This window comes from Balaenoptera acutorostrata, chromosome 10 (genome assembly GCF_949987535.1).
Source record: "Balaenoptera acutorostrata chromosome 10, mBalAcu1.1, whole genome shotgun sequence".
Taxonomy (NCBI): domain Eukaryota; kingdom Metazoa; phylum Chordata; class Mammalia; order Artiodactyla; family Balaenopteridae; genus Balaenoptera; species Balaenoptera acutorostrata.
In genome coordinates this window covers 46,282,982-46,309,034 of record NC_080073.1, presented here as the reverse complement: position 1 = coordinate 46,309,034, position 26,053 = coordinate 46,282,982, and the positions used below count along the sequence as shown (strand labels likewise).

The window sequence follows — 26,053 nt, the reverse complement described above, 5'->3', positions numbered from 1 at the left end:
TTGTGGCTGGCTGTTTGGCTGGAACTCAGGGCCAAGGACTGGGCTGGTGATGTAAACTTTGCGAAGAATCACTTGTGGAAACTGGCATCATCCTTGAAGCTACTCTGTCACGCTTTCACATCCAATTCATCACCAAGTCCTGTTGATCTTGCTCCTATATTTCTCTGCAGCCTGCCCAGTTCCTCTTTACCACCCTTCCTGCCTAAGCTCCAGCTTCATCCTCTCTTGCCCAGTCAACTGCACTGGCATCCCAGCTGGTCCTACCACAGTTTCCATGAGCCTTCTCCACTTTGATCTTAACATCAGCAGCCAAAGTGAATTTTACAAAATGCAAATCCATTCAGTTTTCCCCTGTCCCAAACTCTACCATGGCCTCCAAGAGCCTATATAGTCTTACCTCTTCTTTTCTCTCTAGTAGCTCTCACTCTACTCCTTTACTCTCTAAACTCTGAATTTCAGCCAAAGCAGTCTTGAGGAAAAAAGCAGAGCTGGAGGAATCAGACTCCCTGACTTCAGACTATATTACAAAGCTAATCAAGACAATATGGTACTGGCACAAAAACAGAAATATAGGTCAATGGAACAGGATAGAAAGCCCAGAGATAAACCCACACACCTCTGGTCAACTAATCTATGACAAAGGAGGCAAGGGTATACAATGGAGAAAAGACAGTCTCTTCAATAAGTGGTGCTGGGAAAACTGGACAGCTACACGTAGAAGAATGAAGTTAGAACACTCCCTGACACCATACACAAAAGTAAACTCAAAATGTATTAGAGACCTAAATGTAAGACCGGACACTATAAAACTCTTAGAGGAAAACATAGGAAGAACACTCTTTGACATAAATCACAGCAAGATCTTTTTTGATCCACCTCCTAGAGTAATGGAAATAAAAACAAAAATAAACAAATGGGACCTAATGAAACTTAAAAGCTTTTGCAAAGCAAAGGAAACTACAAACAAAATGAAAAGACAACCCTCAGAATGGGAGAAAATATTTGCAAACGAATCAATGGACAAAGGATTAATCTCCAAAATATATAAACAGCTCATGCAGCTCAATATTAAAAAAACAAACAACCCTTAAAAAAAAAAAAAAAAACCCAATCCAAAAATGGGCAGAAGACCTATATAGACATTTCTCCAAAGAAGACATACAGATGGCCAAGAAGCACATGAAAAGCTGCTCAACATCACTAATTATTAGAGAAATGCAAATCAAAACTACAATGAGGTATCACCTCACACCAGTTAGAATGGGCATCATCAGAAAATCTACAAACAACAAATGCTGGAGAGGGTGTGGAGAAAAGGGAACCCTCTTGCACTGTTGGTGGGAACGTAAACTGATACAGCCACTATGGAGAACAGTATGGAGGTTCCTTAAGAAACTAAAAATAGAATTACCACATGACCCAGCAATCCCACTACTGGGCATATACCCAGAGAAAACCACAATTCAAAAAGACACATGCACCCCAATGTTCATTGCAGCACTATTTACAATAGCCAGGACATGGAAGCAAGCTAAATGCCCGTCGACAGACGAATGGATAAAGAAGATGTGGTACATATATACAATGGAATATTACTCAGCCATAAAAGGGAACGAAACTGGCTCATTTGTAGAGACGTGGATGGATCTAGAGACTGTCATACAGAGTGAAGTAAGTCAGAAAGAGAAAAACAAATATCGTATGTTAACGCATATATGTGGAACCTAGAAAAATGGTACAGATGAACCGGTTTGCAGGGCAGAAATAGAGACACATGTAGAGAACAAACGTATGGACACCAAAGGGGGAAAGTGGCGGGGGTGGGGTGGGGTGGTGTGATGAATTGGGAGATTGGGATTGACATGTATACACTAATATGTATAAAATTGATAACTAATAAGAACCTGCTGTATAAAAAAATAACTAAAATAAAATTTAAATGATAAAAAATAAAAAATAAAAAAATAAAAATAAACTCTGAGTTTCTTCTCTCTTTCCTTTTTTTTTTTTTGGTGGGAAAATATACATAACACAAAACTTACCATTTTAACCATTTGTAAATGTACAGTTCTGTGACATTTAGTACATTACATTGTTGTGCAACCATCACCACCATCCATTTCCAGAACTTTTTCATCTTTCCCAACTGAAATTCTGTGCCTATTAAATAACTCCCCATCCATCTCCCCTCCCCACACCCCCATCCAGTGTTGGTTTTCATCCTTCAAGGAGCCCTGCAGCAGTCCGCACAGAGTTCTTTATACATCTCTCTGTCTGAAACACTCTTCTTCCCTTTGCCTAGTTAGCTACTACTCATCCAGTGTCACGTTCTCAGGGAAGCCTCCTTGAACCCCCAAGTCCAGACCAGAAGCTCCTGTAAATTCTTTCAAAACCCGTGCTCCTCTCGGAAGAGCACATAGCTCGGTTTGTATTTAAACATGTGCTGTGTGTTGTGGGATGGGTGCTCTCACTCTGCTCTCCTAGCGTAGTTTTTACGGTCAGGAGTTACTCGCTGTGTCCACAGTGCCCGGCATAGTGTCTGGTTCGCAACAGGTGCTCAAAAATTGTTTAATGAATAAACGGATGAACACTCCTTCCCAATCTCCCTTCAGCCGGTCATCCGTCTGTGAGTACGTCCGCCCCCAGACTGGGGTGTGTTCCTGGGGGTCGGACTTTGGCATCTCATCCAGGCTGGCAGGTGGCTGTGCTCTTTGGTTTGCCTATCTCGGGCCTCCCGCCAAGCAGACAACTGAACCCACGCCCTGGGAGTGTCGCGGCGTCACGCGGAACCTCCCTGCCTCCACACGTCGGTCCGTTCGCTACCCTGGCAGGAACTGAGCTTAAACTGCAAAACTTCTCTCACCTCCGGACGTGGGAATTACAGGCTTGGAACTCAAATCCACGCGGGTGAGAGCCGAGAGATGTGAGGAAAATTGGGAGGCGCGCCCCAGCCACGCCCCATCTACATTTCGGTCGCAGTCCTTTAAGAACCGCTTCATTCAAGACTCCGCCGGGACCAGGCAGTGTGGGCGCACCAGGATTGGTCGGTTCGGGTTTAGGTGTTGCTCAGCAGCAGCGAATGAGGGCGTGGGGTGGTGGTTCAAGACTCGCGCATGCGCATCGCCGCCTACCTGCGCCTGGGCCGCCGGTGACCCGGGCCAGGTTCGCCGGGTGGGCTAAGGTTGCGGAGAAGGCGGAAGGTGGCGCGGCGGCGCGGCGGGAGGGCGCCGACTCCCGGAGGCCGCCGTCGGGGCGAGGTGAGGGCTGGCGGGCGGAGGCGGGCGCTGCAGTCCGTTAGTCAAGAGCTGGCGGGGTCGGGTGTGGCGCAGGGCGGGCCTGGAGGTGGAGGGCCGTCCCTCCCCCCCGGGCCCGCCCAGCCATCAGGCCCGGCTTAGCTCTCCAGGGCTTCGTCTGGCGTCCCGAAGTCTTCTGCCCACCCTTTTCTGCCGCCGGCTGCTCTCCTGACTCCAGGACGATCCGAGGTGCGCGCCTGCCAGGAACCCTCAGCGGCCGACGCGGGTAGAGCGCTGCCCCCAGTGGGAGGAGACGGGGTGTGTCCAGATGATAGAGGGGATGATTGTTTCCTTAATTATCCACGAAACTCAGGTAGAGTGTTTTAATAGCAAACTTCCCTTCGCGTGCCAATATTATAAGACTTGGTTTACCAAATACTGGGTGCACTAGACCAGCTTTTCTGAATATCAGATGTTCAGAGGTACTGTATATTTGTGTCCATTACAGGATTACACCTAGACTTCCAGAGCCAGAAGGATTAAGCACCCCGGTGCTTAATTAGGTTTGTAGACATCAAAGCCACAAAAGAATATTCCCAGTGGTTAAAAGTAACTGGTGAAATTTGTGACACGATCAGAAAAGTAATAAAGCTCAGACTGTGGATAGGGTAAATCTTCATTAAATTTTACAAAGAAGGGAATTAATTCTGATAGAGATAATTTTAGTAAAATAAAAATGTAAATAATTGAAAGTGCTTTAGTATTGCTAAACAGAATTAAATTGACATAACAGTTTGCTCTGGAAAATACATTTTAGACAATGTTGTTATAGCTCCAGGAGTTTGTGTTTACAACACAGAGGACATCTTGGGGTCCCAAAACTTTTTATTCTTAGAAGGAGCCTCAGAGATCCACCGCATCCAAAGATGACCGATGATCAGAGAGGAAAACCAACTTATTCAAAGTAATACAATGAGTAAGGAGCAGTTGTAACTAGTGTAATCCTAGGCCTTGACTGCTTTTATTAACAGGTCTCTGATTAGTTCTAAGTATTAGTGCTCCAGGGGAAGGAATTGTTTTCGGGAAATAGAGTAGCTGTAATCCCAAAGATTGGATTTAGAGAAGCAGAATGTAGTGGAAAGATCATAGGCTTTCCAGTATTTTGAGTAAGGAAGTTTTGGATGGAATACTGGCTCTACCACTTGAGCCTTGGAGCTACAGTTTCCTTTCTGTCCAGTGTAGATTATGCCTACCCCGTAGATGGTTATGAGCATTAAATAACATTATCAGTGTAAAAGTTCCTAGCACAGTGCCTGACATATAATATTAGTCGCTATCAAATTCAGCCCCCTACTCTTCTTAGTTCCTAACAAGTGACAGACTTGACGCCTACCCTCTCCCCACCCCATCCCCAAGCAATGCGGAACCAAGGCACTTTCTTGAACTACAAGTGAGGTAACCAGTTCTCAAGTTCTGTGGCTGAAGGTGAATTCAGTAAGGGTGATATAACTCTATTTTGTCTTCTGTATTTTTTAAATTTTATTTTAAATTTATTTTATTTTTGGCTGCATTGGGTTTTCATTGCCGCGCGCGCGGGCTTTCGCTAGTTGCGGCGAGCAGGGGGTACTCTTCGTTGCGTTGCGCGGGCTTGTCATTGCGTTGGCTTCTCTTGTTGCGGAGCACGGGCTCTAGGCACACAGGCTCAGTAGCTGTGGATCACGGGCTCGGTAGTTGTGGCTCACGGGCTCTAGAGCGCAGGCTCAGTAGTTGTGGCGCACGGGCTTAGTTGCTCCGCGACATGTGGGATCTTCCCGCACCAGGGCTCGAACCCGTGTCCTCTGCATTGGCAGGCGGATTCTTAACTACTGTACCACTAGGGAAGCCTCTGTCTTCTGTATTTTGGATTTGAGGAGTGGGTAATGCCTTATGGTGAACACTTGTGTTTGAATATTTGTGTGCCAAGTGAAACTAGTTTTGCTTGTTTAAATTACTATTTTGCAAGGCCCGGTCATTTAATGCTGTTTGTCTCTCCCCCTTTCTTTCTGTCTCTCTTTTGGAGGGAGGAGAAGTGTATGTGGCAGGGGTTTGAGAGAGGGTTAAGGATACAGGGATGAAAAGAAACCAGTTGGAACAAGGGGGCCCTCCAGCTAAGCACAGTCTTTTGCCGGTAGAATATGGGTAATCTCTGACATGAGCAGTTTATAAATAGATGCTGAGAAAAGGATTTAGGAAATGGCAGAGGCAGATTAAAATATAATTTTGATAAAACCTAATAGTAACTAGAGTGCTATATTTGATTACTATTTCAGTTTCTATTTTAAAAAATTTCATTTATGTAAACCTCTTTTTTCCTCTCCAAGTAGAGATTTATCGTGGAAAAATTTCTATTAGTTTTAAAACCTAATTTTTTTTTTTACAAGTTTTATTAGTTTAAAAGTTTTTATTGAGGGCTTCCTAATATGTGCCAGGCGTAGTGCCAGGTTACAGGGTCTGCTGGCCTGTAGAAGGAGCTAGTAAGACAGAGTTGTATGTCGGGGTGAGCACTCTTAGGCTGCCTTTGTCCTTGTGTAATTGATAATATTTTTTCTGTAACTGTGACATGATTTTCCAGATTCATGCCACTGCTTTCCTGTTTTAAACTGAGTACTGGTTATCTGCAAGTAGCTTTTATTTTAATGAATTCAGAGATTATAGTACCTACCAGTTTAGAAATGTCATGTAGGAATGGAGCTGCTCCCTATAAAACATGCCCTTCAACATTCATGCATAAATCATCAGAATTACAGTTAATTAGCATAAAAGATTATTGTCCTACTAGTAGAGATATTTTTAAATGACATTTAAATGTAAAAAGCAAGTAGGAGCATACTTTAAGTGATATAAAAACCTTAAGGTAATACTTTTTTTTTCTGTTTTTACTTTAAAGTAATTATACTGACAGGAAATTGCAGAGATAGTACAGAGTATGATTGATAGACTGTATGATAATTGCAAGCTTAGTTTTAAAATAAACTATTTTCCAGAGTGACTGTACTGTTTTACAGTCCTGCCAGTAATGTGTGAGAGATCCAGTTCTCACACATTATGCACATCAAATGCTGTGCATGCTTGCCAGCATTTGATATTGTCACTTTAAAAATTTTTACTTGTGCCAGTAAGTATGTAGTATTATCTCATTGTGATCTTAAGTTGCATTTCCCTTAATAGCTAGTGATGCTAAACATCTTTTCATGTTCTTATTTGCCATTTCTATATCCTCTGGTGAAATGTCTGTTCATGTACTTTGTCCATTTTCTAACTGAATTATTTGTTTTATAACATTGAGTTTTTTTTTAAATTTATTTTATTTTATCCATTTATTTAATTTTTGGCTGCGTTGGGTCTTCGCTGCTGCACGCGGGTTTTTCTCTAGTTGCTGAGAGCGGGGTCTACTCTTTGTTGTGGTGCGCAGGCTTCTCATTGTGGTGGCTTCTCTTGTTGCGGAGCACGGGCTTTAGGCGCGCGGGCTTCAGTAGTTGTGGCTCACGGGCTTCAGTAGTTGTGGCTCACGGGCTCTAGAGCGCAGGCTCAGTAGTTGTGGCGCACGGGCTTAGTTGCTCCACGGCATGTGAGATCTTCACAGACCAGGGCTCGAACCCGTGTCCCCGGCATTGGCAGGCGGACTCTTAACCATTGCACCACCAGGGAAGCCCAACTGTTGAGTTTTGAGAGTTCTTTAAAAATTCTAGATATCTAGAGTCCTTTATTAGGTATGTGGTTTAAAAATATTTTTTTCCCAGTCTCTAGCTTTTCTTTTCATCCTCTTCACATGGACTTTTGCAGTGCAAAAGTTTTTAATTTTGATTAAATCCAATTTACTGTTTTTCTTTTATGGATTATGCTTTTGGTGTCATACATAAGAACTCTTCCCCTAAGTCCTGAAGATTTTCTCCTATCTTTTCTTCCGCTTTTATAGTTTTACTTTTTACATTTAAATTTATGATATATTTTGATTATCATCAAAATAATGAGAGGTGTGAGATTAGGTCAAGATTCTCTTTTTTTCTTTCATTCCTTCCTCCCTCCCTCCCTCCCTTCCTTCCTATAGATATTCATTGCTCCAGCACCATTTGTTGAAAAGACTATCCTTCCTCCATTTAATTGCTTTTGCACCATCGTCAAAAATCATTTGGCTGTTCTTGTGTAGGTCTGTTTCTGGCTTCTGTATTCTGTTTCATTGATCTGTGTGTCTTGTCCCCCTGCCAGTACCACACAATCTTGATTACTGTAGCTATACAGTAAATCGTGAAATAGGATAGTGAGGTACAATCCACTTTATTCTTTTTCAGAATTGTTTTAGCTATTTTAGCTTGTTTGCCCTTCCATATAAATTTTAGAATAATCTTATCTATATCTACAAGCTATCTTGCTGATGTTTTTACAGGAATTATATTGAACCTGTATATCACTTTGGGGGAGAATTGATATCTTTACTATGTTGAGTCTTCCAATTAATAACATGATATATTTCCTTATTTATTTAGGACTTTTTGATTTCTTTCAGCAATGTTTTATAGCTTTCAGCATACAAGTCCTATACATGTTTTGTTAGATTAACACCTAAGTATTGCATTAAAAAAAGTATAGCTTTATTGAGATCATTTTTTTGGATGATTGTCAGTGGTATTTTATTTTTAATTTTGGTTTCTATGTGTTTATTGCTGGTACGTAGAAAAAGAATTGATTTTGTATATCGGTCTTATATTCTGCAACCTTGTTGAACTCATTCATTTTAGGAGTTCTTTTTTAGTAGGCTCTTTGGCATTTTCCATGTAGACAGTTATGCCATCTGCAGATAGGAGTAGTTTTATTTCTTCCTTTTCTATCTCCTGAGACTTTTCACATTTTTACCCTTCAATGGAAAGTGTGGGGAGATGGGACAAATGGGCTGAGTATGGTCTGTTGCCTGGTAGACTAATTTTTCTTTTTGCCGTCTCTTATTTTTATACCACTGCAGTTTCTTCACGTATAAAATGGGAATAATTATCCATTCATCCATTACAGATGGAAAAGCTATAAAGTATAGCTTTACGGAGATCATTGTTTGGATTTTAAATGGTATTTTATTTTTAATTTTGTACTGGAGACAGTCCTTGGCGTGGATTTGAATGTGGAGAGCTCAGAGGAGTGTAGATATAGGCGAAGAATGCGCAGAGGCACAAAGGTGAAGAGAGTAGTGTACATCCTGGGGCTCCTGTTTCCTACAGCTCGTGGTACTTGAGATGCCAAATTACATCCCTAGTGTTCTTTGGGAGAAAAGTCCACCATTGCCCATACCTGTTAATATCCTATCCAGGTAGAGGATCTGACAACAGGATCTGTGAAACAGGATGTGTAGATCCATAGAAAGATGCATCAAAGCTGTAATAACCTCCTCACTAATCCCTGGTTGCAGGGCTGCCACATGCAGAGGTGCAGTTTATGCCCTGTATGAGCACCTGCAGAATTAATAGATGGGGGCTGACACCCAACTAGGCTCTGCCAGCAGAACTGGTCCAGGGCTGTTTCTACCCCGAGAAGCACCTTGTTCTAATTTGCCACAGGTGCCATGAGGCCTCAGAATCTGTCTCCTTTTGTTGCTTAATGGTGGTCACATATCATGGCTAAAAATTTAGTATCTTATTTGCTAAGTGACTTCCTTTAGCCATCTGTAGGAACTCTCATCATTTTGAAGACTGGCTCTGTGTCAAATGTGCAGAAATTCAGGAGGACATACTATCCTCTCTGTTTTATTTTTGCCTTCTGCTTTCCTTGCTGCCAGCTTTAGGTTAAAAGCTCAGAAGCCCTCCACTTCAGGTGAGGATACGGCAAGTAAACTGCTCAGCACCTACCTCGCTGGATGACCTGAAATGCACAGGTCCCTGGACCCCAACCCTGCTGCATCAGTGTCAGGCTCTTCCTGGCCCTTTGGGACCATCTTGCTACCCTTGTCCTGCTCCCCGCTGTCACTGCTGTTGCTCCTGAGCTCTTCTGGTCTCTGTTCCCTCATCCCAGTTGGTTTAATTCTGCAAATGGAGAGATTCATTAGAGAGAAGGAAAAGGAGGATTACAAGTGAAGAAGAGACAGGGAGGCTAATGGAGGGAGGACAATTGGGAGTGACATAGCAGTAGAGGGCAGGGAAATAAAAATAAAAGCCACATTTGCACTTGTGGTGGGGGTGAGGGTGAAACAACCCAGAGTGAACATTTCAAGGGCGGTGGTGTCCCTGGCTCATCACCCGGCCCTCAGTAACAAGGTGACCTTCCTTCCTCAGGTGTCCTCATGACTTCTCTTGTGGACCATGTCCATGATCCTTTTTGCCTGTGTGGTTAGGGTGAGGGATGGACTGCCCCTCTCGGCCTCCACTGACTTTTACCACACCCAAGATTTTCTGGAATGCAGGAGACGGCTCAAGACTTTAGCCTTGCGACTGGCCCAGTATCCAGGTCGAGGTTCTGCAGAAGGACTTGCCTTCAGTATCCAGTAAGCAAGCATGTTCACTGTTCAAGAACATCTTAACCGCGTGCAGAGGTGACATTATGCTGATCACACTGTGTGTTAAAAGCAGGTCTCACATCAGACAGCAGTCCAAGGTTGTGTGTCTTTACAATAGAATCAAAGGGACTCAAGCACTGTTGCCCCAACTCCCACCTTTCTTTCTTTCTTTTTTTTTTTTTTTTGTAATTAGTTTTTATTGGAGTATAGTTGCTTTACAATGTTCTGTTAGTTTCTACCGTACAGCAAAGTGAATCAGCTGGCAGAGCGGCCCTGAGCATCGGCAGGCCCTGGTCACCCAGTCTTCATGCCTTTAGTTCGGTAGTTTTTTCTGCATTAGGTGCAGGGGTGGAAAAAAGGTGAGTTAAAAGGAGATACTAGATTAAAAGGTCAGGAAAGGAAAAGGACGAGAGTGAGGAAGCCAAGAAAATAAGAAAAAAGACTTAGAGTTCTTGCCTTCAGTTTTTGCTTTTTTAATTTTTTCACTTTTTAAACAAATTTTAAAGTAAAAAATGTTTATATGACAGGAGCAGGGGAGTAAAAATGAGCATAAGTAGGTCCCTCTTCTCAAGGAACTCCAGGTCTAATGAGGGGACAAGAGAAATATATAACTGAATATAACACAGTGGGGCAAATGCTCCAGTGGAAGTAGGAATCAAGTGGTTACAGTAATCATGGTAATAAGAGCTAATATGATTGTTTTCCATGGGCCAGGCACTATTCTAAGTGCTGTATGGGCTTATGAGGTAGATAATGGTATTATACCTGTTTTACAGAGGAGGAAACTAAGGTTAAGCAGCTTACCTAAGGTTAGACTGGTAGTAAATGGTAGAGCCAGGATTGGAATGGAGGCAACCAGGCACCAAGGTCTGCTCCTCATGTGTTACGTCATTTCTTATTCTAGGGGTTAGAGTAAAAAGCCGTTCTATGGAGGGATGGCGCAAGGCAGGTTTCGAAATCTCAAAATGGCTTGTTATAGATTTTACATCATTGTTTTCCAGAATTTAGGCCTTCACTTACCAAGTTCCTTTTGTTCCCCTTGAATAGTAAATTTTTGATTGACCTGATAAGGTGGCATCCTTTCAGGGGAATTCAGTCTCAGAATTAGGAAAACAAAAGGAAAAGTCCAGGCCTAATTCCAGGCTTGGTGGTATTGTCAGTCGAGAAGGGTCGTGGCCTGAAGAGGGATCCAGATGGTAGGCATATGAAGCTGTCACCCTGTGGTATGGGCTCTGGGTGCTCAGGAGCAAAAGCTGAGCTGCATCTGCCCACATCTGCAGCTCCTTTCTCTGGGTGCCTGAAACCACCTTCCTCGGTGGTCCCTTCCTCATTATGCTGTGATTATCTAACAGTCTATGCGGACTTTGTGCTGTACCTCAAATAGGAAACCTTTTCTCTGTTCAAACAAACAAACAAACAAACAAACCTATCACTTCAAATGAAGTTCTGGGTACCTCAGTCATTTTTTGAAAAGTAGAATGTAAAATGTTCTACTCATTTGTATTTTGACTTAAATAGTCACCATTATTTTCACAGAGGAAACTAAGGCTTTTGTTCCTTACAGGTGAGCAGTCCCATAGCTTAGTTAATAAATAAGTTAGAGTGATCACACATTGTCAGTGGCAAATGCCACTATACATTTTAAAGGAAGTGTAAGAAAGGCACAGTCCCCGGCAGGTCTAGCTGAAGAGATGCAACAAGCAGCTCCAGGACTATTCAAGGCCCAGCAGATCCAGAGTTGAGGCAACGTGGCGTCTGGATGCAGGATGCAAATACGTGGGTCTGTTCCCCGGTAACGCAGCTGACACTCTTTTGTTCCAGTTTCTCTTCTTCGAGGGATGTGGCCTGCATGGCTATCTGCTCCTGCCAGTGTCCAGCGGCCATGGCCTTCTGCTTCCTGGAGACCCTGTGGTGGGAATTCACAGCTTCCTATGACACCACCTGCATTGGCCTAGCCTCCAGGCCATACGCCTTCCTCGAATTTGGTTCGTAACCCTCGTTCGTATTGCTATTGTTCTCTCTTGCGGCATTGTATGTGTAGGATTTCCAGTTTGGATTTGGCTTTGACCATCAGGGAACACCACTGGAGGTGCTGTAACGTGTCACTGGAGAACAGCCTTGTACGATGAGATTTCACAGCAGTGGAAGGGGCCTGCAAGCGTGGAGGTTCAACACTCTGGCTTTTCATCTCTCCAGAGCCTGGGGCAGGGTGGAAGAATGGCGAAACCTGTATCTTATTCTGGAGCAGACGTCAGCAAACTGTGGGCCAAGGGTCTGTTTTTTGTAAATAAAGTGGAACGTAGCCGTGCTTATTCTATTACTAACGGGTTGTCTGTGGCTGCTTTTGCCCTTCCCTGGCAGAGGTGGGCTGTTGTGACGGACCATCTGGGGCCCATAAGCCTAAAACATTGACTCTCTGGCACTCTGAGAACACTGCCAACCCCTGCTCTAGAGCGGCGCTGCTCAAGGGTGGTACGTGGACCCGTTCTTCCAGCATGAGGGACGTACAGAGAGTGAGAATAAAAGTTTAGAAATTCTTGCAGTAATTTGGCACTCCTGTGATATTTTCAGTTGTATTTTATCAAAGTATCTGTCTGCAACCATTTGGAAATAAGAAAAAACTGGTCCTTCATGCAGAGGTTTGAGGAGCACAGCTCTGCCAGAGGACACTCCTTTTCTAGGCCCTGCCAGAGAGGCCCTGTGGAGGCTCAGGGCTTTGGAACACAGCAGGGTAATTGTAGCGTATGCTATCAGTATCTGTCAGCTGTGATTCAAGTCATTTTGAGCTCCTGGAGAGGAGGAGTAGAGGTGGGAGTTGGGGGACATTCTCTGGTCTCGATGTAAATGGCCATGGTCCCTATGATGCTCTTGAACGAGGGGCTGGCAGCATTTGGTACTCAGGGTCAGGTGCAGGGCTGGCACCTCGAAGTGTTGCCACTTATGCTTCTGGCAACTACTGCTCACATCCCCTCATGTGGTCTCTGGCTGGCCCATCAGTGATGGGCCCAGCACCCCCTTTTGGTGTCACCCAAAGGTGCTGGGGAGCTCCCTGATACTCGGGCCCCAGCCTGGTAGCCCTGTGACATAGACCATGAGTTCTGCCTGAGTCTCCCTGTGAGGCTTGGTCCAACTGCCGCTCTCAGCCCCACTTCTTCTTCTGAAGGGCATGCTGTCCCCAGTCAGACCACAGCTGCAGCCTCCCTTGGCTGTTATATGATTGGCAGCTGGTAGACCTGTGTTCTTCTCTCCCCTCATCTCTGCATGCGCCTTCCTTCCAAAGCGGTGGGCTTGGTCTCACAGGAGACCCTTCCCAGCATCACGTTTATTCATTATTGAGTGTGAGTAGAATATAAGTAAAAGTATGTGGATATTAGAATTATACATGATTTTGCTTTGCCAATATGTATGAAACTTCACTTCAAATACTTATTAAAACTTGGTAATGGTTAATACTAATGTAAATAAAAGAATTAAAACCAGTACCTTTCAGATATGTAATCCTAGTTTGCACAGCATAACTCACAATGATTTGTAATTTTTTTTCACATGCCTTTTCTTGGGATAATCAGGTCAAAAATGACTGTCCCCATTTTTCTATCTTAGAAATATTCTGTGAATGGCCCAGGATTGTACTATGAGTCGTGGCTGAGCTAAGACTCAAGCCTCTGTCCCCTGACTCCCTTGCCACTGAGGTTCTGATGGACAGACTGTCACGTTTTAATTATTCTGGTTTGAAGAGATTGATGAGACCAGTCCTGATATGTACTAATCATGTGTAGTTGACACTCTTCAGAGTCTGGCTGACTTATTAGCTTGCTTAGAAACGTAAACTTCATCGTGTACGTGTTGTCTTATAACATCCCTTGTAATGAAGACACTCAGCTTGGGTTGCTCTCTTTTCGCAGACAGCGTCATTCAGAAAGTGAAGTGGCATTTTAACTATGTAAGTTCCACCCAGATGGAGAGCAGCTTAGAAAAAATTCAGGAGGAACTCAAGTTCCAGCCTCCAGTGCTTCTCACTCTGGAGGACGCAGATGTGGCTAACGGGGTGATGAACGGTCACCCACAGATGCACTTGGAGCCTGGTAAGTGGCCTGCTGCTCTCTGACGTTGATAAAGATGAGGTGAGATTGTGTATTTCAAATGCACAGTGACAGTTTTAGTAGGAAGGTGTTTGGGTGGGGGGGGCAGTGTATAAAATACCTGGGGAAAAACATGGGCTGATCTTGTTCCAGGTGGCTGTTATAAAAAACTCAACTGTTGTGACCAGTGAGTCGATCTGAAGAGAGGCAACTCTTCTGACGAAATTCAGGAGGAGAGTGACTTGGCAGGTTGTTTCCTTAACCAGGGTGAAATCTGCACATTTAAATGGTGTAAAGGAGATTTTCACTCTCTTTTGCTGGAAGTCACTTGTTGAACTGTACAGATTTGTACATTCTCTCTCTCTCTCTCCTTTTTTCCTTTGACAGTGAGTCCCTATCTCATCATTTAATGAAACATTGGGAATCTCCACTGAGAAGCCCCCGCTCCTTGATGGAGGGAGTGGAGGGCTGTGGGGGTGAGCGTGGGCAGGGGCCAGAGCCAGGGCTTCTAGACCTCTCGCTCTCTGCTTCTCTGTGGGACCCGGGAACATCGCTCTATCCCTTTGGATTCCCGAGTCCTTATCTGAGGAATGAGGTGTTAATGGACATGCTCACAGTGCCCTGGCGTCCGTCCGTGACTTAGTCTGGCATTAACAACAGTAGCCACTCAATGCCTAGCACATAGCAAAGCATGCTTTTTTGCATTCCTTGTTTACAGTTACACACAATTAAACCAATCTTTAATTAAAGTGGATATTTATATTCTAAGAATTCTGTAATGGTGTAAAAGCTGAATGCTTCCCTGGAAGACAGAACCATCTACATTATAACAGTCTAATTACTTTGTTTTAACAGTTTTATACTAAACTCATTGCTTGAATTTTGAAAGTGGTGTATTAAAAATGTTCACATTTTTGGCTTAACTTTGTGTTTCGATTTGATCTGTTTCAACCAGTAAATTCCTGGATTGGCTCTTACGCCATTCAATAAGTTGTTGTAATTTATATTGGGATTGAACTTAACTTTTGTGGAAGGAAGACTGGGTAATCAGACCCCAAGCTTCTCCTTTGCCATATCTGTAGACAGGGTAACTTTGTGATGTATGTTTTGTTTTATAAACACTTAGACAAGAGGAGAAAATCCAGAAAGTGTCAACTTGCCTATCTTTCTAGGATGTTTTACTGTGGTTTGACTCCCCCTATTGTTCCAAGACTAGAACCTTTACAGGTAGCATGCTCTGTTCTAACAGAAACTTTGAATTGCTCGGTGGAAACTCTAACACACTAACAATAGGCATCAGTTGGGTTGTGGCTAGATATTTGTGTGTGTGTATGCGTATGTGGGAAATGTAAGGACAAGAAAGGATGATTTAAAAGGAGCATAGCAAGAGAATGGGTGGGACACTATTTAATTGTGTGAACCAGAATCCGTTTCAGCAGTTACCTTTAAAGAGAGAATGATCATTTGTCCTAATTAGAGTTCCAGAAACAGCTTGTAGCTGAAATAATCAATGTTCCCCTCCTCTTCCCAATAATTTTGGAATTAAAAAAATTGCATTTGCTGTGAATTGCTCCAGAAGCACGCATGACACTGAATGTTGTCCTTGTCAGAAAAAGAATGGAACATTTTACAAGCTGAGGGTTGAGCTGTGTAATAGAAATGCTTCAGGATTTGACAACCAATTTACAGCTAAAGCCATAAACTGCTTTAAATCAGGATTTCTCAACCTTAGCCCTATTGACATTTTGTACTGGAAATTCTTTGTTGTGAGGGCTGTCTTGTGCATTGTAGGACGTCTAGAAGCATTCATGGCCTCCACCCACTATAGATGCCAGTAGCAACCTGTCCCCAGTGGGGACAACCCAAAATGTCTCTAGACATTGATTGAGGGGCCATATCGTCTCTGGTTGAGAACCACTGTTTTAAATAGAAAGGAAATGAAGCACTTGAAAAATCTGTGCTTGCTCAGAGAAGGGGCCTCTTTCTGGAAGAAATTCACCTTGGATTCCCAGATCCATTCTGTCCTTCATTTCTTGCCTTTTCCCCTCTAACTACAGCTGCTTTTTAAATTAATATGTTTGCAGTTGTGTGTTTAACATAATAAACCTTTTCATTAGCAGAGGTCTAGTGAATGTCTTTATTTTTCCTTCATATGGAAATTGTTTTCACTAGACACTTCTCGTTTTTCATTATGAAGCTCCTAATTTCCGAATGGAACCTGTGACAGCCCTGGGCATCCTCTCTCTTATTCTCAACATCATGTGCGCTGCTCTGAACCTCATTCGTGGAATTCACCTCGCAGAACATTCTTTACAGGTAACCTTTTCTATACCTTTTAAATCAAAAGACACATGATGGAAGAAACGGATGGGGATACATATTATTTATAAGGTTATTATGTACTACATTTTAAAAATTGAAGTAAAATTTTTACTTCTCGTGTTATTCTTTGTCGTAAGTTGAGCAAATATGAAACTTGCTCTTTTGTATCTGTTTTCCTAAGACGCCCAAGGGCCCTGATGGGATATTGGTGAGAAATGGAAAACTTGCTTCAAGGACATCAGGCCTCCCCATGGACATGGGGACTCCAGGAGTCACTGCGGGGGCTGGATTGTTCATCCAGGGCAAAAGTTTGATGCTCAGACTTTAACGTTCAGGCCCTTTTTTCCCCTGGGGAGAGCGGCCTCATAGTCTGATTTATATCATTCAGATACCAGCTTCCTGGTGTCTTTGTCAAAAGAACTGTGTCACTGCGAAGTTGCTTCGCCAGCCTGCTCATCTCAAAGCACGTTTCTACTTCAGTGCTTTTTAAATATTATCTTTAAATTTTGAAGTATTTCCAACACTTTAAAAAATAGTAAGGAACCACTATGAACATGAACAGATAGATGTTACTTTTAAAAACAAGAGCCGTAACGCTCACACCGAGGCACGTGGTGGCCAAAGCCTGAAGCGCAGCTTAGACTGAATCTCAGGTGGCTTATGGGGACCGAAGTGTTTGGGGAACAGCAGCAGGCCTGGGCCACGAGTGGTGGCTGGCTGTTGCCACACCCCGTCTCTGGCCAGTGTGTGGTGTGGTTCCCACTCTTACTGTTTACGACGACTCATAAGCAGATGCTTACCGAGTGTCTGTATGCACTAGAACAGGCGTTCGTTGGTCAAGACATAGTCCCTGAGTTGGGGCACATAGCAGAGTGCGGCAACATCACTAAGGAGGTGGCGGTCCCGGGGGGGTGGGAGGAGTTGGGGAAAGTTTAGCACTTACGGATGAGTTGGATTTTGACAGGTGGCAGGGCTGGGGGTGGGGGCATTCCGGGTTGAGGGCTCAGCACACATGCCTGGGAACTGGAGGGCGCTTGGTGTGTCCAGGCCACTCAGAAGGATTTCATGTCACCCCCGGTGCGATGCGTGAACGGGGGCTTATTTCTCACCCAGCCAGGGATTTTGTACCGTCAACCATACCAGACCCAACGCGGAGTAAAGCGCTTCACGTCGTAGTGTTTTGTGTCCTCTAAATATTCCTTTCCTTGTGTTCCTCATATTTGTCTTAGGTTGCACAAGAAGAAATTGGAAGTATTCTGGCTTTTCTTATTCCTTTTGTAGCCTGCATTTTCCAGGTGGGTGAAACGTTGATGTTTTAGTGAGTGGGTTAAACCCATGGCCTTATTTTGTTCTGTTGGAACTATCAACAAGTTTCTAGATCCTGCTTTTGTTCCACCAAGGCCTTGGTTCAAATCATGGATATAGTACCAGCCCTTAGTGGAAGGACCCTCCACCCATCCTGCCCAATCCTCTCATTGTACAGAGAAAAAACCTTTGGGCTCAGAAAGGGAAAGCCACTTGCCCTAGGCCTCAGGGCCTTTGACAGTGCAGAACAGAAGCCAGGAATTTGAACTGGGCTCCCAAGAAGCGAGGGATGAAACTGCAGTGGGGGTTGGGTTGGGCCTGACCAGTATGAGGCAGGGTCCTGCCTCGTGCTTATTGTCAGGGCGTCCAAGTATGGAAATGTCCTTCTGCAGAAGTGACACCTATGTCTATGTGTTTCTTTTCAAACACAGGACTAGGTTAAAAAATTTGTTGTTTTTAATAGTAATACCATCTGAGTCAAATCTGTCCTTAGGAAATGAAACAAAAATTATAACACTAACTAGAGCCCTTTGATTCTTAGTTATTTTCAAATAAGCTGTGTACTTAAGGAGTGGGGTAAAAAGGAGCTTTTGAATCCCCTATAGGCAGAGTTAATTCTAGTAAAAACCTGACTTTCTTTCCTCATCCTCCACATGGACTAGGATTTTAGTACCTTTTCTGCATGTTTGAGCTTCTTCTTCTTCTTTTTTTTTTAAATTGAAAGTTCTGTTCTCAGGGCACTTCCTCTCTCTCCTGCATACATCCTAGATGGCCTGTTTTTAAGAATTACCTGATTGTGCAAAAAGAAATTTTCATCCCAAGATTGAAAATGCACTCATTTTTTTAGAAAACAAGTCTCCAAGACCTTGGGTGTTGCCTGGAGGAGTTTCCTGGAGCCTACATTTCAGGGCTGCAGGTATCTTACAGTTCCACCTTCATCCCCTCAACTGCAGTCTTACTTGGAGAGCTCTTTCGATGGGAACTCTCTCCCTCCCCCCACCCTGAGCTTTTGTCAGATTGTTCTGTGTTTTGAGAATGTGTCTTTTTAAAAAAAAAACAAAAAAAAACCCCAACATTGAACCAAAAAACGATTTCCACCTTTTGCAGAACAAGAATGGCCTCTTTCTGTGTGATAGCCCTACAGGAAATATCAGTCACTCTCCCTGCTATAAGACCTTTCCCTGAGTCAGAGATGCTTTTTTTTTCTTTCTTTTTTTTTTTTAGTCTGTGCCACTCGGCATGTGGGATCTTAGTTCCCCGACCAGGGATCAAACCTGTGCACCCTGCAGTGGAAACGTGGAGTCTTAACCACTGGACCGCCAGGGAAGTCCTCAGAGATGCTTTGGAAGACATAACAAGGAGGCTGTCTAGGGAACAGTGGTCCCCTATGCAGTTGTAACTCAGGAAAAGCTAAAAGAGTAAAAACACGGCTTCTCTCAGCAGCTTTCTCACCTGTTATGACCCCCCTGAAGGAAAATTCATTTGGAGGCCTGTCGACCTTGTTAGGGTATTCTGGCCTGGCTGTCTACCCCTGACCTGCGCCTCTTCTTTCTCTACAGCACAGCCTGGGCATTTCTGTCTATCTTTCTTGAATTCTTTCAAGAGTGCTGTATTCTAGTTCCTCCTGTGATATCTTTTTCACTTTTCTTATCTCTTCCAAATCCCCACTTTCATCCAGTGATTAACAGCAGCTGATCCAGGGAGTCCAATCTCCACTGTAACGAATTCAGTTTAATAAGCTACTGTGTATGAAGTGACACTGCGTGGCAGGCACGATAAGTGAATCCTGCGTCTGACCTTGGCCATTTCGTTATCTCTGATGGGACTTCCTCTTCTGGTGTCATTTCAGTGTTATTTGTACCTGTTCTACAGTCCAGCCAGGACGATGAAGGTGGTGCTGATGCTGCTTTTTATTTGCCTGGGCAACATGTACCTGCATGGGCTGAGGAACCTCTGGCAAATCCTCTTCCACATAGGAGTGGCTTTCCTGTCTTCCTATCAGATCCTGACGAGGCAGCCTCAGGAGAAGCAGTCTGACTGTGGAGTGTGAGGATGACGTCATGGGCTGAACGGATCCTTTGATTTTCTTATGAGGGTTATGGGTGTTCCCCTTTTTGCTTCTCGACTTCACCTTAAGTTTCCATCCTTGAAGTTCCTTTCAGCCAAAGCAGATTGATCCCGAGAGCTGAGACTTTTCATAGGTGCAGTTGAAAGCGTGAGATTGCTTGACATCAAGTCCGAGTTTTGTGCTGAGGGTTACTGCAGAATCTCCAGTTCAGCACGTTTACTTCGGACAGCAGAATCTGGGGGCTTATTCAGAAAGAGCATTCTTGGAAGACCAAAATGGAATTATTTTGGTCTTTTAAATTGAGTGATGCAATAAACCACTAGATTCAATAACAGTAGTTTAAAGTAATTGGCAATTGTCTCTGAGGAGCCACTTAAAAATCTGTATCAGCTTTTCAGTCTAAATGTGACTTGGTTAGTGTTTTTTTTGAGGGCCAGAAGAGGGTGAATTAAAAACTTTAAAAAGTGGTTTATAACTATAAGATGGATAAATTTTGTTTACATTTTTTGATAACTTAGGTCTGATATGATACCTTTAGAATATTTAAATATATTTTAGGTATAAGTTGAACATGTCTTCACTTAGGGTAAGGACAAACTTAAGCTGAGAACATGGTTAAGAAAGCTGAATTTATTAAATTTATATATAACCTTTTATGGTAGTGGGATTGTAGGGGTATAGAAATGTTTTGTATTTATTTGCAGGGTATATCTGAATATTTTTAAAATTGAGTAACCAGCGCTACCGGATCATTAACTTATAAGCATGAGCAGAAATGAGAATATCAGGATTCCTTGCAGTTGGCCACAAACTAGAGTAGGCAAGTCACACATATTCATACGGTGGCACTTTACAGTCACAGGTGGGAGAGGCTGCTGTCATCAGCCTTTTAGGTGGCGGCCGAATACCTGTCACTTTAATCATGTCATTTGATACTTGACCCTGTGTACTTGTTCTCAGAAGATCTCCCAAATTAATTACTCCTCCGCAGCTTTCCCAATCATCTTCATTAGATTAAGGGCCTCATTTTTTTATGAACAAGAGTTAAGTGTGTGTTAACTTTTTTAGAGCTTTATAGCTTATAAAGCTTTATAATTAACCCTGTGCTCTGAAAAGTTACTTTTCTTTCTCTCATTGTCAAAATATTGACTGATTGTAGTTTTCCAAAATTTAGATCTGAATATGATCCCTCAGGTCTCTAGAAATTTCAGACTGGGTTGCCCAGTACCATTCAGGAGGCCATTTTGGAAGTTTGCCCTTTGGATTGTTCTTCATAGAAGTCCGGAATCTGAATAGCTCCACCACAATTGCATAGAATACTTTGGGTTGAATTATGTGATCTTGATAAATTAAAAAATCCTATTTTGGTAGTTTTTAATAGTCAAAAACTGTTGCAAGGGTTATTGAGCAGATGGGGAAAGCAAGGATGTCATTTTAGGGAATTCAGTTGTACTTGGTCATTACTGGTGGTGAATTGTTATTGAGCTACCTTGGTGTCACTTAAAAGTCCATGTGACTACGAACTGTGTTGGGAAAATGTTGCCATGGTAATTTTATTTTCTTACAATAGAATTTCCTATTTTTAATCAAACAAAGTATCTGGATATGAAAGTTATGCTGGCAACATCCTCAGATGTAAACTTCAGAGTTGTCTCTCCACTGATTTTGCATCTGCATAATTTTCCACATAGCCAGCAGGTGAATTTTCAGGCTTTCCGGGACATAATTTTGAAGAGATGGTGAAACAGAATGGGAAGCTAAGGAGGGGAGACAAATCTTTTTATATTAGAAGCACACACACAAAGCTTTAAAAGTTGATTAGAACTTTAAAAGCTTTAAAAGTTTGATTAGCTTACCCAGTGTATTGTTTTCTTTTTGAGCCCGTGTGCTCTTGGTGTTGCCATGTAGCCCTGTACCCCGGATGGTCTGGGGTCTGAGCCTGTGATCCACATTCAGCAAGTAGTGAAGAACAGTCCTTGCAGAGGAGACCCTCCTGGTGAATGCCTCCTGCCCTAGTGGAGAGGTTATTCACACCTGGTTGAATGTGGTCTGAATCCGTTAACATCTATATGGGGTTTGAGATTTACTTTTGCAAACAAAAGGGAAAAGATGCAGTCGACAAACGCTGCAAAATAATGACCACATAAGCATCATTTAACTGAAATCCAGCTAAGAGCAGTCTCAGTTCACTGGTGGTAGAAGCTAATGATAGGAAAGGCGTTCTGGAGATTTTATCCAAGGGAAATCCCAGGCTCAGGGGTTGACTTGGTTCAGGCCTGGAGTTTCATAGCCCTGTGTCATCCTTGATGCTAGAAAGTTGACCCCCCACGTTACCCTCAGTCCGCCACACACCTCTGTTTTAGCTGTTCTAGCACCTTGATTTTCTCAGACGTTAACCGATCTCACAGGGCTGGATCCTGGGATAGATGAAATAATGTTGGAAAAACCTTAAAAGTGCCTTCGGGTGTCAGATGTGGCAAGACCTTGAGCAGCAGTGTGTGAAGTGTCCCATCTGCTGTATCTGGGCGGGGATGTGGCTCAAGGCTCTCTGGCAGGGGCCAAGTCCGAGGGTTCCCAGTCCGCAAGTGTGCTAGTGTGGGAACCACACAGACTCTGCTTTTCTTTCCCCGGGCTAGCCTGACTGTGACAAGGACCATGCCTGGGTTTCCTGTCCTGGGCGGGGACAGTCAGGCGTATATTTGGGTGGGATTTCCTCTCGGTACTAGAGGCCTCACTGCCCTCAGCGGGAGGAAGGTGACCATAGGCTCCTGGTTTTGCTTCTCCAGCTGGCACCCCTTTTATCTGTGAATCAAGGCCCAATGTTTTAAAGCTCTTCAAGGGGTGGGGAAAAGGGTATTGGAAGGAGAGCTGAAATTAGAAGAACGTTTAGCATCATTGCTACCAACCCCCCCTTGAGCTCCCTGTTCTTTTCCTAGGTGCCCCCGTTCAGGTCTCCCCTGCCTCTTTCCACTTCTGCCCCCCACATTCCAGTCCTGGGGACCGAGGCTGAAACTGGAGTCTCTGGAGGGACGGGGAAGCCCCCTTTCATCTTAACGGATAGGGCGGGTCCAGGAGATTCAGAGAGGGCGTGCATGGCCCCAAAGCCCAGCCCTCTTCCCTGTGCACCCCCAGGCACACAGCAAGGCTGGCTGTTTGCGGCGCAGGAAGCAGGGCTAGACGAGAAGCGGAGCTGGGGGCCGGCTGGCTGCTGGAAGACAGCAGCTGCCCTTGGCACATGGGGGCTGCACGCCACACCTTCATCCAGGGCTGCCGTCTGTTGTTCCTTGAAGGAGTTGGCTGCTCGTTACATGAAGGACAGGTGGCCCTCAGAAAACAGTGCAGTGCAGGTGAGGACCGGCAGGGAGGGAGGGTTTACGGTGACCAGATGAGTGCACAGACCCCTGCCCCGACGTCGCTCACATTCCAAGTGATTCTACACAGAATCCTCCCAGGTACGGGGGAACCCTGTCTGTGCTCTGTGAGTGTTAGTAATGGTGGAAGAAGAGAGAGTAGATGTGCCCTGGAGAGGTGGGGTGGGAAGGCGCTCCCTGTCAGCTGGCCCGAGGCCTGGAGGTCGGCGTGGCTCTCCCCCTTGGTCCGGCCCCGCAGTGGGTGAGTCGCAGCCGTCGGCCGGGTATCCTCTGGAAAACGGTGGTCACGTCGGCCGGCCCCCCTGGCGAGCTGTCAGGAGGGTAGAAGCAGTAGTGGAGGGGATGCTGGGTGACTCCATTGTTCATGTGCAGGAGGAGAAAGGCTTTGAGTTGGTTCACCCAACAGGCGGAGGTCCTGCAGACTTCAGGCAATGCAGCTCGGCACAGCTGTGTCTTCTGGCCTTTACAAAAAAAGCCCTCATGCTTTCATTCCAGACAGGTAGCAGCCTCTCTTCCTCCCCCCTGGACCTGCCTCCTGCCTTCCAGGCACGGAGCCTTTGGTTCCAGTGGCATTGGGTCCTCCAGGATCCAGGGAGGCTGGTTGGACCAAACCTCATGGCCTGTTTCTGACCCAGATGAGGAGAGCTGATTCTCCCTTCTGGGAGCAGTGATGTCAAACTTCTGTTGCTGGGGAAACGTCATTGGCAGAGAACCTGTGGAAAAAGACTTGTCAGTAAAATCTGGGAATGGCCGGATATGGAAACATCTGCCCATGTGTACCGATGGCAGAGCTGTTGCCCACAAGCGCCTTTCATTTAGGGTAAAATTATCAAATCCAGTCTATTCCTCTACCCTGTGCTTGGTACATATGACCTTCTTTAACCCTTATACTTACATGATTCTGGGTTGTTTCAGAAGTGTTATTTAATGAATGATTCATATAATGTGGCCCCAGGATTCCATTTTGTTTAGTGGACTTTTTTACCAAGAGCATTAAAGATTGAGGCTGATTTAGCCAGAGAAAACAATTTCCTTCATGTATTCATTTTGAATGCTTGCTGCCCATGTTATACAAGCTTCTTACTGTTTTCATGTAATAACAAAGATCTATTTTGAGTAAACGATGAGTGCATTTTAACAAACTTTCACACAGTAGTAAAGCCTAAACTTGTGTTAATGTTGGTAACGAATGTCGTATAGCCGTTTATATACTATGTATATATAAATTAAACGAGGTGGCCTCAGAAGTGGGAGGAGAGTAAATCTAAGGTGCTTCTCAACCTGTGTGTTTGTATTTGTGTGAAAACTCCTGAGTTATGGGTCCATTTTCCTAGATGAGGTGATGTGGGCCTGGCATAATGGAGGGGGGTGTGTTGAGAGAAGTGAAATTCAGGTCCTCTTGTCCAGTGAGGTCTAGACAGGTGCAAGGGCTCAGATAGTCTTCAGCACTAATCCCCAGACTCTGGAATGCAATCATGGGTCCAGGAAAGACCTTGGGAAAACCAAAATAGCAATTGCCGCACTGCCCTGGGGGCTGGAGGGGGCTGCCTTCTGTGCAGGCTCTGCTTCTGCCCAGCCCTTTCCCTGCTCTGGGCTCTGAGCTCCGGTCTGTATGTACTCTAAGGGTGACGTCGTTTTCATTTCCCAGGACGAGCCCTGTCAGGAAACGGCCACCAGGGGGCACATCATCAGGTTCCCAGCCCAGGCGACTGTGCTGTTTTGCAGGATCGTTCCTTTAGCAGCTGATGAAATTCCCAGAAAGGAAAAAAATGCACCAGCCTCTCCTGACGGCACTTTAACCACACTGGGGGATGCATGTGCCAAGCTCCTCTTCACTATCTGTCCTGAGTGAAGATCTTTCGGAGGAGGGCAAAGACCTCCAAAATGAGCATCTGAATTACTGAGTTCTGGGATTCGGGCGTTGACAGACCCTTTAGATACCACTGGGTTCAACCCCCTTGTTGCTCAGGTGAGGAAGTTGAGGTCTGTCCTTGGTAGCCAGTGACGGTGTAGCCCAGAGCTCTGTCCTCTGGGCTGAGACCAAGGTGCCGTCAGCCCACTTGGCGGAACCCACAAAGAATAAAAAGGGATCTTGGCCCATGAAGGATGCCCTTTCTGTGCCAGGAGGGCTGGGTGCCAGGAGGGCTGATGAATTGCCTTCCTTTTTCTTGGACTCTAATCCCCTGTGGGGTCAGGTAGCAGAAGTGCTGCCTGACAGCTGCCCAGCGTCCTTGGGCAGTGCCAGCGGAGGAGTGAAGGGGCTCAGAGAGAAGGGGCCCACCTGAGTGCGCCTGGCTCTGCTGAGTCAGCTCTAAGACATCCCCGGATCGAATGTGCAGGGCAAAAACTATTAAGTTCACTGAAGAGCACGACGGAGAGTATCTGTGACCTGGGGTGAAAAAGTACTTCTTAAACAAAACATCATAGGCACGACCCTTAAGGCAAAATGATTGATGAATCTGATGACATACAAATAAGGATGTCATGGGCAAAGTTAAAAGGATGAGAGAAGATATTTACAATGTCTGAAACCAGTAAGGGATTAATATACAAGCACTTCCTTAAATCAGCAAGAAAGACAAGCAACTTCAATAGAAAAATGAGCAATTTGCAGAAGAGAAAACCCAGAAAGCTAATAAGCATATGAAGATGTTTACAATCATCAGGAATACAGAGAAATACATATTAAAACAACCATAAGACATCACCTTACGCCTGTGAGTTTGGCAAAATTTAGAAACCTGGATGGGAGTATTGGCGCGAGTGTGGGTATCTAGGACTTCGTGTACAGCGAATCTGAACAGCAGTGCTACTGTTATAAGCTGAACTGTGTTCTCCCCAAAGTCATATGTCGAAGTCCTAACCCCCAGTACCTCAAAATGTGACTGTATTTGGAGACAGGGTCTTTAAAGAGGTAATTAAGGTTAAAAAAATTAGAGGTCATATGGGTGGGCCCAAATCCATTATGACTGGTGTCCTTATAAGAAGAGATTAGGACACAGACCCATACAGAGGGGAGACCATGGGAAAGTCCAGGGAGAAGGTGGCCGTCTGCAGGCCAAGAAGAAACCAGCCCCACTGACACCTTGATCTCCAACTGCTAGCCTTCAGAAATGTGAGAAAATAAATCTCTGTTCTTTCATCCACCCGGCCTGTGG

General features: G+C 44.4%; 1 protein-coding gene across 11 annotated transcripts; it reads left to right on the top strand.

Annotated features, from left to right (window-relative positions):
- Positions 1-3,115: 3,115 nt before the first annotated feature.
- On the top strand, positions 3,116-25,769 carry SEC22C (SEC22 homolog C, vesicle trafficking protein). 11 transcript variants are annotated; one of them, XM_057554684.1, is made up of 9 exons: positions 3,116-3,257; positions 3,396-3,482; positions 9,527-9,735; positions 11,569-11,732; positions 11,822-12,019; positions 13,653-13,832; positions 16,027-16,145; positions 17,381-17,446; positions 19,306-25,769. In XM_057554684.1, the coding sequence occupies exons 3-9, from the start codon at positions 9,554-9,556 to the stop codon at positions 19,504-19,506; spliced, it is 1,110 nt and encodes a 369-aa protein (XP_057410667.1). In that variant the 5' UTR covers positions 3,116-3,257; positions 3,396-3,482; positions 9,527-9,553; the 3' UTR covers positions 19,507-25,769. The 11 variants fall into 11 exon arrangements, 10 of the variants coding, with proteins under 10 accessions (XP_057410667.1, XP_007193502.1, XP_007193501.1 ...); XM_007193440.2 differs by having other exon boundaries at positions 3,396-3,606; XM_057554685.1 differs by lacking the exon at positions 3,396-3,482 and adding an exon at positions 9,034-9,068 and having other exon boundaries at positions 3,119-3,257.
- The last annotated feature ends 284 nt before the right edge of the window (positions 25,770-26,053 follow it).